At 34.6% G+C, this 14,377-nt stretch overlaps 2 protein-coding genes across 3 annotated transcripts in view; one reads left to right on the forward strand and one right to left on the reverse strand.

The window, feature by feature from the left end:
* The window catches only part of CEP89 (centrosomal protein 89), a 27,724-nt gene continuing 13,347 nt past the window's right edge, over window positions 1-14,377 (reverse strand). For both annotated transcript variants that reach the window (XM_082770004.1, XM_082770003.1), the window contains 5 exons: window positions 14,111-14,278; window positions 13,306-13,447; window positions 12,240-12,329; window positions 6,078-6,247; window positions 1-2,726 (listed from right to left, as the gene is read on the reverse strand). In XM_082770004.1, coding sequence (XP_082626130.1) covers window positions 2,495-2,726; window positions 6,078-6,247; window positions 12,240-12,329; window positions 13,306-13,447; window positions 14,111-14,278 — 802 coding nt within the window. In that variant the 3' untranslated portion in view covers window positions 1-2,494. The remainder of the gene's footprint in view (window positions 2,727-6,077; window positions 6,248-12,239; window positions 12,330-13,305; window positions 13,448-14,110; window positions 14,279-14,377) is intronic.
* LOC309882552 (E3 ubiquitin-protein ligase RNF182-like) lies at window positions 7,058-10,257 on the forward strand (the record flags this gene model as incomplete). Its single annotated transcript, XM_082769753.1, is given in 7 exon segments — window positions 7,058-7,181; window positions 8,260-8,380; window positions 8,382-8,491; window positions 8,494-8,747; window positions 8,750-8,874; window positions 8,876-8,903; window positions 10,057-10,257. Coding segments are annotated over 7 exon segments (963 nt in total).

Raw genomic sequence — 14,377 nt, forward strand, 5'->3', positions numbered from 1 at the left:
ACGGTCACTTCACGTGAAGTTCCTGGTTGTCATCCCTGAGATCTGCTGATCCTGCATTCTTAAGCTGATACTCCACACCCTTGTGAGAAACATTTATTTCTCTGCTTGTCTGTCTATTATCCCTTCACTTACAATCTGTCTGTTTTGCCTGCTCCTTTACAAAATTAAAATAAGTTTCAGAAGCACTGGTGGTATCAATCATTTCCTTGACAGGAATATAATATATGTTACCGTGTACACTTCCCAGCACTAGCATCTGATTCAATAATTTTTTATCATGGTGTAAAAACATTGTTTCATTTATCATCTTTATGGAATTAATTTGTAATGCAAAATTAAGAAGATAGGAATGTTGTCTATTAATTACAAAAAGACGGATCTTGTGTTTCTATGACAGCATATATTTGGTAGCGATAAACAAGTTCTCAGTCTTCCACATGGTAATTTAATTCTAACCTAGCCCATTTAAAACCCTTTTTTTTTTCTGATTTCAAATGGAAACAAAGTATTCTGTAAGTTGTTTTAGTGAGTTGGCTTAAATGAAGGCTTCTGCTGGATAAATGCCTGTGTTCTAAGGCAATATATGAAAAAAGTGTGCTTCGCTTACATTAAGTATGTGAAATAAAAGGTCCTTGTATTGGAAGTTAAGTTCAGCCTATCTATCTTTCATTCAGTGTCTGTGTTGGTTACATTGCATTTTCCTTTGGTTCAGGCTGAATTTATTTACCTAATCCAAGTTGTAATAAAACGTAACTTAGCAACTGTGTTTATAGGTATATTAACCCAAGGACAGAGTGAAGGAACTCTTTTCCCAGTAATAGAAAAAAATAAAAAGTTTTATTGACCTCACATTGAATAAAAGTGTACGCAGTTCTGGTAACTAGAAAAATTAGATGTTTTCTGGTTAGTTGTCACAATTTTGTGCAACTTCAATCATCATTCCGAAGTACTACCAAAACTTCTGTCAGACCAGTTAGACATAAGTCTGCCTAAGTGCTACCTCCATGGATAGCGGTTAGTGCCTTCGTGATATCTATTATATTGCATGATAAATAGATTAAGCAGTGACAGGGAGGAGATGCTGCATTTTGTACTGTATTTGGAAAGCCTGACAATCCAGTGTCAATCAATTTTTTCTACTAGATAACCTTTCACTTTTATAACACTAATTTTCAAATAGCATGTAATTGTATCTCATTTGATTTTTAATGGCAAGTTGTAAAAGTGATTAAAGCTTCTTAACCGTGTTTGTTGTTCACATCCAGAGTTTAGCATTTACCTTGGGTGACTTTTACAGGCAGTTCACTTCAATGCTGTCAACGTATGTTTGGGGGACCATGTTTTCCAACTTAAAAATGTGTCTAATTTTTCAGGATATTTCTAATATTACAGAACTGCTGGTCATATTGTATAGTATTGTTAAAATTTTCTGGTTCCATTTAGGTTTTTGTTACAGAAATGAAGCAACAAACAAAAAGCTGGTCCACAAACTTGCATGTGAATTCCAAAATGAAAGTCATACTCCGTATTGCTTCAATATTGATGTGCAGTACTGTTGAAACACATTTATTATAAAAATAAAGACAAATGTGTGTCATACTAATCTAAGGACTGGTATTGCTGCAGAGAATGCTCTGGAAAAAATACTTCTGGCTTCCTGCAAAGCTGCTGAATTGGAAGTGGGAAAGACCACTCAATCTGGAGGGAGGACTGCATCCTCTGCCAGGGTCTTATCCCTTTGGCAAAACTATGTTAGGAAACTTGTTGAGGCCTGGGCTCTTTTAAATCTGCTTTGTGGACAACTCTGCGTTCAGGCACCACAAGTTGTCATGAAGATGTTTCTGTCCTCTTTGCTTCACAAATATTTCTGTCTGTGAGAAAACAAGATTTATGGCTGGCAATTAAATCTAAGAACATCCTTGAAACACAGAATGTCAGGATGCTTCATCACCAGCAAAGAGAACGGACAACACCATTTTGTTTTTTTTTTTCAACTTTGGTCATGATCTATATTTTATTTGACAGTTTGTGGGGAAACGCCTGAAATTTGGCCTTTTAATTAAAATATATAAGATACGTAATAGACATTAGCACACGGAGGTTTTCTCTTTCCCTGTTCAGTTGATTTATAGCACTCTGTATGTGCTGTTTCTGTGTTAGCACTCCAAGCTTATTATTTTTATTTTGTTAATTATGTAATTGTGGACTTCTGTTAATTTAGAGCTGTACCACATTTTGCCTGAATGTGGAACAGCCTTTTTTTTTTTAAAAAAAAAAGTTACATTTTAGCCTAGAATTACACTAATACCACTAATATTGCTGTAGGTGGAAAATTTGTTGTCATTTTGAGGACTCTTTAAAAAAAACAAAAATGAAGAGGGTAAATGTCCTACTGCATTGCGTTGTTGAAAAAGTCAAATTCAGGCAGATAGTTCTGTTTTTCTGTGATAATCCTATCTTTGGTGATATGCTTAAGGCACCTTTATTCTTATCACTAAGATTCTTGGTGAATTTCCTTCTTAGTAGGTGATGGTTTCACATCACAATAGCTAAAATCATGTCCATAAACCAGGTCCTTATGAGAGACTTCATCCAAGTATGACTCATGAACTGTGACAGTATTCCAAATGTCGTTTTTTCCCAGAGATTTATGTAAGAGTTCTCTCATTCTCCTGTTTTCTTTGGATGTGGATTCCCAAATGACTTCAAGCTCACCTTCCACTTTTCTAGAAAAAAAAAATTAACAGCAATCTTAATTTTAAAACCACTTTTAAGCACTATGTAATTACAATATATGCATAACTAAATTATACAACATGTGTATTTAGATGCTTGAAATGTTCTGATAGAATTTTTATTGTTTTTAAAGGCTGGTAAATATAATGTTAGGAGAGGACGTGATCAGGAAGATTTCTGACCCACATAGTGAGTTGGATTAAGTCCACACAAAAGAGTGGTGCTTGTGAGATTCAAATATTATGACCATCTTCGAATCAGGCTCTGCTGTGACTGCAGTTCTGCTTCCTTTAATAGGTATGTTTCTGTAATGAGTGCCCTTTTTCTTCTGCCAGATGCCAGGAGTTCTGTATATTGTCCACTCAGAAGCTAAAAAAAACCAGTCTGCTCAGATGGTTGGTTCAGATTGTGCTCAGCTAAATGCCTCTTCGTGGAGGCCAAACAGAAGCGATGTCGACTTTTGGGTTGGTTTAGTTGGTGGTGGTGAGTGGGGATATGAAGAACAGTTCTGAAGGCATTATGTCATTCTTTGTATGCTAATTTCTCTGACTGCATGAATGAATTATTTATTGTTCTTCTCAAGAAAAAGGTTTCTTGTGAGAATGGCAGCTAATGCTGTTTAATAATGCACTATATTCTAGCCACTGACTTTTTAGTGAATTATACCTGGTCATAGTTAAGCACTTGGGTTTCCTCTGACTCACTTCTAATATATGTCAAAATACAACTTAATCAGTAAATTGAGATTACTTGAAGTGGAAAACAAAACCATTGCATGGAAAATGAGCACGCATCTTAACATTGTAGAATTCTGCTAGCCCTTTATACAAATTCTCCTGAATAGGGAAAGTGAATACCACTTTCTAAAAATGAGAAAGAAACCCCTGTTAAACATAAATGTAAGATTCAGTGCCGTCAAATTATATTTTTGGCAAAATATGTGTACCAGCAACTGTATAATCAGCACTTCTTATAGGATCCTTCATGATCAATTACACCTCCCATTGAGAAAGAAGTGGTAAAAAGTGGCCTCGAAATAGTAGTAGCTCATTCTGTGTCACCTTACGAGTGGATATAGAGACAGAAGTCAGAAAAATACCTTACTGAAAAGGCATTAGGATTATCTTCATATTGCTTGGAATAAACTTCTGGTGGCAGTAGTAGTCTTAAGAATTGAATTAAAGCAAAATAAGGTAGGTGGAGGCAGTAGAATTGCTAAGAGTATCCCCAGGACTCTGCCCAGGAACATTAGAAGCCACATAAATGATTTGGAGCTTTCCATTCCTGCCAGGTCTCTAAAAAGCTAATTGAGAAGCAATCTCTCATTTTTGAAACACCAAAACTGTAGTTTTGTTCTCAAGAATTGTATTTCCTGTTGACACAATAATAAGGGTATCTGATAATGCTACCAATTACTCAGTATATGCTTCAAAATACTTTACAAAGGCAGCTATTCTCTGCTTAAATTTTGGGGGATGTAAGTTACAAAGAGTAAAAATTGTATGATTGAACTTCCCCTGGAAGCCATCCTGATATTTACCCTGAGTTTGCTTATCTACTTTCTAAGGCCAACACTCTTTTTTTTAAACTGTTGAATTGTTAATGCTCATGATCCTGAGGGAAAGTCAGAAGTAAGAAGATAAAACCGAAGATGACTGAATTCTGAGTTGTAGTTCAATGTTGTCAGCAAGGCTGACAAATGGGACAGGTATCAGACCATCCAAGCTATGCTCATTGTCACTCTACACACACAGTTTAATAGCAACCATGTCAATTTTTGAAAAAAGTAGTTCAAAGAGAGGTTTTAAAAGCACCAACATGGTTAGAATGACATCAATATTGAGAAAGCATGCATGTAGAGGGAATTGTGTATCTGAACTCTTCTTGGAGGATTAATTTTTAAACAAAGCTGACAGATGCAGAATCTGAAAGTGTTTGCTGACTTTGCTTTGGAATGAGCAGTCAAATCGTGTTGTTGTCAAGGAAGCATATTGCAGATAATCCTGGCTTTGCATGCAATATACTACAGTCAGAAGTAAGTCTTCAGTGTGGCATAATAGCTTTTATAGCTCTGTTTTTTCTGGTGAGCATCTAAGCAGCAGCAGTTACAGTCTAATTGTAGTTAGGATAGTGTGGGGTTTTGTCTCTGCAGGTTTTTTGTTTTTTTTTTAACATCAATTTTTTTTAACAACAATCAAAAGCTAAAAATACATTCTGCTTATGTTGGGGGGGTAGTCTTTTTGTCCTTCACACAAAAATGAGTTTTTGTATGTTTTTAGTATTTCTGAAACTATATACTTAATTTTCTCTGTCTGCTAAATGTACATTTTCATATAACCTGTATTGTATGTTGTTTAGAAGACTTCCAGTACTACATACAATTTTTTTCCGAAGTTTTGCAGTGTTTCAGCATCATTCTACTTACAAACCTTGTAGAGTTCACAAAAGCAATCCTACTTTGTTATTCAGTGGATTGCAATAGCAGTGGATCTGTCACTGTCTTAGATTACCTTTCTTACACTTTGAGAAAAATCTAAAGGTTTAAAGAATAACCTTAAATACATTTTTTCTTGAATATAATTTAAAATGTGTTCATGTTTCACTTGCAAGCCGTATGGGCACATATAGGAAATACCAACAGTTAGAGAACAATCATAATGCAATTTTTAATATATTAGGTCATAAATGTAATTGAGATACTGTTGTTCAACATTAGGAATGCCAATACAAATCAACAGGGTTTTGAGCTCTATAGTACAAATGGCATGCCTGGACTGAACTAGTGTATAGTACAGCTCGACTGCTGTTCATAGTCATAAAAATCAGTTAAATATATATATTTTTTTTTAATTCTGAAAGTGGCAAATCTGTCCCTTGTTAACAAAACGGTAAGGTAGATTCAAAAGGAAATCCATCAAATGCGTATTTATTAGATTCATTTAATTTACTGCTACTCTGTTGAGGCAGGAGGACAGGAAAGGTGTTCAGCCTTCAGTAGAAGATGCTATTAAATAACTAACATATGTCTTGGTTATTTTTAGACTCCTAAATCATCAGAGACTAGGCTCAGATTGGTATTTTTCATACATATTGATTTTCTTGATATTAAAAAACTTGTAAGAATAAATTTCTCCTTCAAAGGGCATTTTTTTGGAGTTAATATGGATGGAATTAAGAGTATTTCAGCATTTTCAGTATAGCTATAACAGGAATGAGAAAATAATATACTGTTTGAGGCTCTGATGGAAAACAAGAGCTTTCTGCTGTGCAGAGTTGACTGCCCCGACCCCTTTTTTCCCTGTTATATCTAATTGGATTACTTCTGCCTATGACTGACATACCTTTTTTGCTGCAGCACTTCATTAAGGGTTTCCTGTTTGTCTTCTAGTAAATGCTGCAGGTACTTCAGTTCTTGCTGGTACTGAGCAGTCTTCCCGGCAAATTCTTTCTCCTGCTCAGTCATTTTGAGACTGATATCTCCAAGCTTCTCAGCTGCTTTCTTTTTATAGAGCTGTAAAAATTAATAGGAAAAATGTGATGACAGCAGAAATAAGAACAACTTACTACCAATAAAAGAAGCTTTGCGAGTTAGCAGTTTGATCAATGATGCCTTGCATTGATACATCAGGTAGGTTGCTTATGTGTATGTGTGGGTGTTTTTTTTTAACCTATTTGTTATGTGAAGGCATTACACTGGTATTTTGCCACCTTGGGCAGGGACACCTTCTACTATATCAGTTTGCTGAAAGCCACATGGTACTTACCAGTTGTCCAAGTCGTATTTATCCATGTATGCTATAAGAAAGCATGTTCTGCTCTTTAATCTTAATACTATGAGGTAGAACAGAGTAGCTTCATGTTTTAAAACATATTACTGTTTCACGTAATAGTTCATTCTGTTTACTGATGGCACAAGTCATTTTATGCTTATTGGCAGTAATAACCAGGTCTAATGTACAGGTCTAGTGCTCTCTGAAATAACTTCTCCGTTCAATTACATAACCATATGAGGAACTGAAAAAATACGGCTTGTCAGGTGTTGTTACACATTTCTACATGCTGCTTTTCTCTTGGCAGAAACAGACATTATCCAATAACAGCTTTTTTCCTGTGATTACAAACATAGTGCTTAAACTGTTGATATACGTGCAGAATGTCATGTCTGACATAGGCTATAAGAGATTTTTGGGATTGAAGCACTCAATAGAGCTGCAAAATATTTTGTGATCCTTTTCACAAGCTGTTTTCAGTTTAGTGCTTGTAAAATGTGTCACTTTGGAATTGTATTTTCTGAACGTAATAGTAATACTGTTGGCTTGACATGCCTGTTCTTCCTCTGCCAACTGAAGCTGAGCTATGTGTGCAGAATGGTTTCAAGATCAGTGGGGCACAAAGGGCAGTAGTGCACCATTTCCTGGCCTACAGATTAAAACTTGAGACTAGATGTGAGTGATACAGAGTTCTTATCTTGTTCCTAGGAATGTTTATAACTAAGTTGATGTAAAATGCATAAGCAGCAAAACTTCAGCAGGATGGCTGACGCTAGACTGCTCCCTGCTCATTCTGGGGAGCTGAGCCAGGCTGGGGTGGTTCTGGGCACGCAGCTACAGGCACTGACAGGACCTTTGCAGCAGCTGCTATGTTTGAGTTGTTCAACATGGTCTTGTATTATTTTTTTTTCTGAAGTGAAGCAGGCAACAGTGAGTAGACTGATGGCGATTACCATTTGCAGGAAGAAGGGGATAACACAGCTGGAAGTGGTACTATTTTTCCTCTATAGCTGAAATAGGTAGTCTGCCCATCGTCATGGCACACTAGGAATATAGAAAGCACCTGAGAAGAGCAGTGATGATGGATATAGCAGCTGGGACTGAACAGGACATAATCTACAGTCTTATAATTTCAAAAAGGTATGTTTTGAGCACTGTGTTTCTTTTATACTGTGTGTACTGAATTACTTGGCAGCTATTTATGTTGTTCATTTTTATTATGCACATTTTTCCAGTATAACTCTTGCTTTAAACAGAGCTGGTAAGCTAAATGATTTTCATCTAAAGTAAAACTAAATAATTAGGTGTGAACTAATTTTTTGGTTATATAAAGACTTTCTTTTTCCTTTACCGTTTAGTGTTTCCCGAGTTGCTATGAGTCAGAAATGTTCCTTGTATTTTCAAAAAAAGAAGAAAGAAAAAAGCAGGAATACACTCTAGATAAAGGAGCCCTGTGTACAGAGACTTAATCTATGGTCTGATAACGTTAGATCCAAAGCATCTATCCCTCAGTGCAGATTACTGTTAATAGGAATGATATGAAGAAGCACCCTTGTTTCATTCATATGCCTTGGTGTGCGCAACTAGATTACCTTCTGTTACCTGAAAATGTAATCCCAATGGGAGAGGCCAGATATCTTCAGTATAAAGGTTGCTTCTACCTATATTTATAAAAACTTTATCATTGATAAAAAATATTACCAATAGAAATTCAGAATCCATGAAACAACTTGATACGACTTCTTTTTGACAGTGTGCCCAAATGATGAACTGGAGTGCAAAATCTGTTATCAGAATTACAATCTTCACAGTTGTAAACCCAAAGTTTTGAACTGTCTTCGCAGAATTTGTGCTAGATGTTTGAATAACATACTACTTAGAGGAGGTGGATCTCTGCATTATCTGTCTCTCTTGTTGCCATGAGATTGAGTTGCACAAAGATGAAGTTAAAGCACTCCCTAACGATAAAAACATTATGTCCAAATTCCTATTAAAAGAGCAGCATGGAATTCTAACTGTGGTGAAGTAGTTTTAACAGCAAAAAACTTGGCTTCCCCAAGCTCTTCCCATGAATCACCCAACTGCTTAGTAATTATGATTATGGAAGTACAAAGAGACTCCCCAAGGACTTCCAGTCAAACTGCTGCCTTAGATTACTATGCTGACCGTAGCATTGAGTCAGCATCTGCAAGTTTGCAGAGTCAGCTGGATCAAGATCTCTTTTCCAAGCTATGCAATCATGTGTACCTACAATACTGGTATGGCTGATTGGATATATATATTTTTTTATTATTATTTTTTTTTACTTTGGTTCCCTCCCTGTTGGAATCTATTTACTAGTGATTGAAAAAGTGACCCTAGGTATTGTGGTTGTGTTTTGTTCCCTCAAGTCTTACTGTATGTCTCATGTATGGCTTCTGCCAGTGCTTCTGCCAGGAAATTTGTGACTGCTTTTCAAAAAGTTGATATGCAGATTTTTTTAATCAGTAAGTATTTAACTGAACCATAAAATAATTTAATCAGACTTTAACCTTTATGCTCTAAGCATTTTTAATAGTCTAACTTCAGAAAGCTTTCTGATGATCTCTTTGAGCTTTCTTTTAGCATAAATGTATTTTTGTGAAAGCACAATAATTTGTGTTATTTCTCTGGTAGTCACAACATGGTGAGTTTTTTTTTTTTAACTTTTTTTTTTTTTTTTACTAAAAAGATAGTGGCTACTATTGCCTGTTCCCAAAGTAACAGTTTTAGACCACCAGCATGTGAATGAAAACCAACTGTGAAGAGATATTTGAAGGCTATTTAAAACAGTTGTTAAACAAAACCATTTTTATCAAATGCATGCTCACTGTTTAAAAAACAAAAAAAGATCAGAAGTGCTGCATATAATATGCTTAAAAATGTCCCATTGCAAGATAGTTCATGTTATATATGATTAATGAGATAGACAGAAAGAATACCAGTGGAAAAACTTAAACATTTGAGTTGAAACTTTTCTGATGATGAAGGGAAATAAAGTTACATTAAATATTCTGCTCCATAATCAGTAGTTTTTTTCAGGTGAGTTCTGAGTTATAACAAATATGATAAAGAATCATGTAGTTGAATCTTATAAGGCCAACTAAAGAACAATTTCTTCAAGTAAGCTTTAATATTTTCATGATTTAGTAAGCCTGAAAAATTGTCTAACAAAAGAATACCAAAAGATGTTTTGTTTCCTTAACACAATTCCTGAGCAAAAATTATTTTTCTGAATATTTGTATACAATCTATTTGAGACTTGTTCCACTGTCCTATATGGTTGTACTGATAACCTACAAAACATGTTGTACAGTGAATGACTTAAAAGGTTTTCAGTAATTGCTAAGTCCCAAACTAAAAATGGGTACCTATAAAGAGAATCACTTAATTTGCTACCTAGCTCAAGCATACACAGTTTAAAATTGATAATAGAGCTGTGTATATTAAACATCTACATTGTTTTAGGTTTCATTTAAAGCTCAAAGGGTTATTGCTAAAAGGATTTCACACTTATTGTGTTCAAAAACAGGTCTGCTTGATCTTGAAGGTTCTCAGTGAAAAACTGGGATTTTCTCAGTGTAAATGGGATTTTTGTTCATTTACTTTACCCAAAAGAATTTGCAAAACAGTAACAACTCTAGACCAGAAAAATCAGATCCACTTCGTCTGCAAAGCACACGTGACTTCAGAGGAAAGTGATCTAAAGGGAATAGAATTGCCAGATTTTTGAATGACAACTGTCTGTCTACAGGGGTATGTGCCATACATTTGCAGTGAAGAATGGCTGTTCCACCTAGTCATCCTTTTTTCCTTTCCTCCAGTAACAATTGCAGTGATGTGAAAGAAGCCCCACAAAATCTGTTGACATGTACTCTTTCTGCCATGCATCTAACCTGCACCATGGTTTTGGAGTAGTTTGTGGACACTGAGATAGGAGGCAATGAATTCACCAAAAGGTAACCTACGATGCCTTATCTTTTAGGCACTTTTAAGGAACTCAAACCTGTATGTAGGCTAGAAGCTTTTCTCTCATTCTAATCTGAGGACTGTATGCTCTAGTTCATATGATAAATTTTATATTTATTATCTTGTATCTCATTATAATAGCTAAAAGTCAATGCAGAACACTCCTTTCTAAGATAACAATTAATGTAACACAAACTAGGAAGTTATATCACCTTCTCGCAAAAATGTGTACATTTTAAGTACTATTACCAATGAAGACAGATCTTGTCTTAATACCTTGTAACAGGTTCACCCTGCAACTTGGTACAAGGGGCAGTTATTCCAGCTGCAGTTCCCTGAAGCAGCTGATAGTGGTATTCCTCTGGCAGACTAATCAAACTAATGAGATCTTTAACCTATTTTATTCAATTAAGTAGGAAGTGTGTAATCTTGAAGAATGCTGTTGTTCAAGTTTCCTGGTTGCTAGAATTGTGCATTAACTGTGGAAGTAAACAAATCTTCCACGTAAAGAATTTATTGCCTTTCCACGTTCCCCTGAATTTTTATTGACAGCGCTTAAAGCGGAGGGGTGATATGCATTACATATTAGGATTAGAAAAGCCTTGATTAAAAAGAACCAAACTTAAAAACTTGACAATGTTTGTATTTAAACTTAGGATTTTAAATAAAAAAGTAAAACTAAGGAATACCCAGAACTTCTCATAAATCACTAGAGACAACAAAGTAATAAAGCTTCTATTTAGAAAAGTGGATTACTTGACTGGAGGTGTTCAAGAAATTAAGGTGTTCTCAGCAAAAAGGTGATTGAACTTTGCTAAAAGTTACAGTTAGTATGATAGTCAAGAAGTACATGATATTTTAAGTTTCTATATTTGACTGTTTAAGTCCTAAGCTATACTGACACAAATTAAGAACAAGAAAGTTTTGCCAGTAGTTTGTCACTTTTTTCTAAATAGACTAGAAACAGCAATATTTAAAAACATTATTTATAGTTTCCATTAACAGTTGATAGTGTTTTTTTTTTTAAAAAGGATTTTTGTTTATCTGATTTCTTTGTGATCTATCTGATCTCTTTATGAGATTTCTTTGAAGTACTACACCTCTTGCTTTATGTGATACACAATATTGAGAATACACATATGCTTAGAAACTGTGAGGTTATACCTCAAACGCTATTGCTTAAGTGTTTACCTTGAATTACTGTATCACTAAAGATATTAAAACATAAGAGTTTCAAATGTATTTCAGACTAAACATTGTTATAATGCAATTACATGCTATGCTTTGTATTTGCTTAGATAATCCTAAAGATAACCTGTGATGTATTAGGCTAGATGATTAGGCTAGATGATTGAACATACTCTGAGTTTCTAAATTGCCTACCCTTTGGTCACATAAAAGTACTGTATACTCAAGATAGTTTTTCACTTCTAAATCTAATTGCAAAGGATTTCAAGTTGAAGCATTAGCAGAGAGTGGACAAAAAAAAGTAGAATAATTGGACTACATTACTGAGCAAAAATCAGAAGTGCTATTTTATTTGTATTTTATCATTTTTACAACTTGTCATAATTTTCTGGGTAATGGTGTTAATGCAGCAACCTAGCAGATACACAATATGAAAACAAAATGGAAAATGTCATTTACAAAAACTGATGATCCATTTCATTTTTAAAAAACTACTTACTTCTCTCATTTAAAAAGATAAAAGTTTTACAAAATACATAGGTTAGAAATACTGCTTACCTTAACTTTTTCTTGCAGCCTTCCTAAGCGTAGACTGCCTTCTACTATTTTGTTGAGAACACCATGATTTTCATTTTCCAAACACCTGGCCTGCAAACATATATATCAAATTACATACATTGAAGGCAAATCTATTCTGAGTCTTAAGAACCAAAATGGAGAAAGAATCTTCAAAATTATGCTAATAATGTCTAATTAATAATTTATTAACTGGCTGTGAATATGATCACTAACAAAATAATACTTTGAAACACTTCTATTTTGAAAGGATCATAGATATATTAATATTGCAAACCAAACCAATTCTGCACATTCATCGACAGGTGTATATACGTATGCTTAGGGATTCTATTTGTACAGCTGACCCTCCAGGTCAGAATCAGCCTTCTCTCAGAAAAAACCTTGAAACTAGCAACAATTCATGGCAGGAATTTGGCATGTGGCTTACAAAATGGTTTTGGCTCATCCCTGCCTCCATCACTTTGTAAGTAGTGAATGTTGAAGTAGGGAGAATGATAATAGACTTTTACTTAGACATCCTGCTCAGTGTTGTCTCTTAGTAATAATGAGTGTCCAGTTCTAAATTCAGCCCTCTGCACCCCCCCCCAATATTTTCTAGGTCTCCTCATTCGAAACCCTACCAGCTTATCTGAGTACAGGATACCTGCAATCTAACTTTCTGCCAAGGTATGTTTCAAGTTCAGTGACTGAAATTAGGCACGGGTTGTTCAGATCCAATTCTAGCAGATAGCAAAGGAAACTGGATATTTTAAAGTTTTACTAGCATGAGACTATTTCAATAAAATAGGCTCTCAGAGCATTTCTGCTATTAACTCAGAATTAATTTAAATAAAAATAAGTGAAAAGCTTCAGAAACAAGTACATATTTTTAACTGCTCTACATAAAATAATCTTTTGTTGCTTCTATTCTATTTGCAAACATTTAAATAGCTCAATCAACTGGAATCATAGCTTTCTTTTACTATTAATTTGAATTATTAAGAGTTTTTTCTAGTAGGAGGAGAACTGAAACATCAGTTAAGCCATATTAATTAAAGGTAATTACCAAAAAAATAAGGTGATCACGTTCCTGAGCTATCTTCTCCACCAAACCAATAAGGTTTGTTAGATAGTGATGGGCTGCAACTTCTTTTTCTGTTGCTTCCTCCAACTGCTGTTTCAAAAGACCTATTTTCTTCTTTAATTGCCTATAAAATTAACATGAGACCCTTTAAGATTGGAAACTAATAATGGCATTAAGGGAACTTCCATTGTAGATACAAATCAGCTTGCACAAGTCTCAAAAACAATCAAGTATAGTGTTAAAGATGTACTGGCTCAAAGTATTTCAAGGGCTGAAAGTATCATTGCCTATAACTTTTTTTTTAATAGTATGCTGCATTAAGAGTAATTATAGCAGATACTCAAAAGAGCAATTTCTGCAATAGCTACAAGTTCATATTTCTTAAGAAAAATAATGATATTATTTTTACTTTTGAAAGGTTTGTTCTACCTCTGAACCATTCACATATATGAGAAAGTCTGCAAATACTGAAACATCCTGTTCTTCAGGTGAATACACAAATGATTAATCATCATAGCTAACTACTAGCATTGAAGATATATTCTTAATTTGCATGTAAAGACAGATATGTCTACGAAAACAAAAAATTTAGCAAAATTATTCAACAAGTAGGCCAAATAGGTGTGAGAAAGATGTATTTGAGGAAACACGGCTGCTCTACAGTAGGTAAAAATGTTACCGGGATGTGAAAAAAATGTTTTTACAGATATTATTGCTATGGTATATTTTAGAAATTTAAGTATTGAGAAAATGATAACATAATATGAAGTGACAAAGGAAGATAAACCTGTTTGTCTTTTGTGTCATTTCCATATCAGCTTCCAGGATCTTCTTGTCAGCCATGAAGTTATTTTTCTCTAAAAGCAGTTTCTTGTTTTGAGCTTGCATTGATGCTATCTTTCCCATTAGGTCTTCCACCTTAGAGCGCTTTTTCTCCTGCTCCTGTTGTAAATGGCTGCAAAACCAACCATTTAGTACACATGTCACATATACACCTGCTGTACTTTAAAGCCAAAATTATGGTAAGACACTCACGTTAAAGATATGAAAAAGG

Source organism: Aythya marila, assembly GCF_965140915.1.
Source record: "Aythya marila genome assembly, chromosome: 12".
In the NCBI taxonomy this organism is placed as follows: domain Eukaryota; kingdom Metazoa; phylum Chordata; class Aves; order Anseriformes; family Anatidae; genus Aythya; species Aythya marila.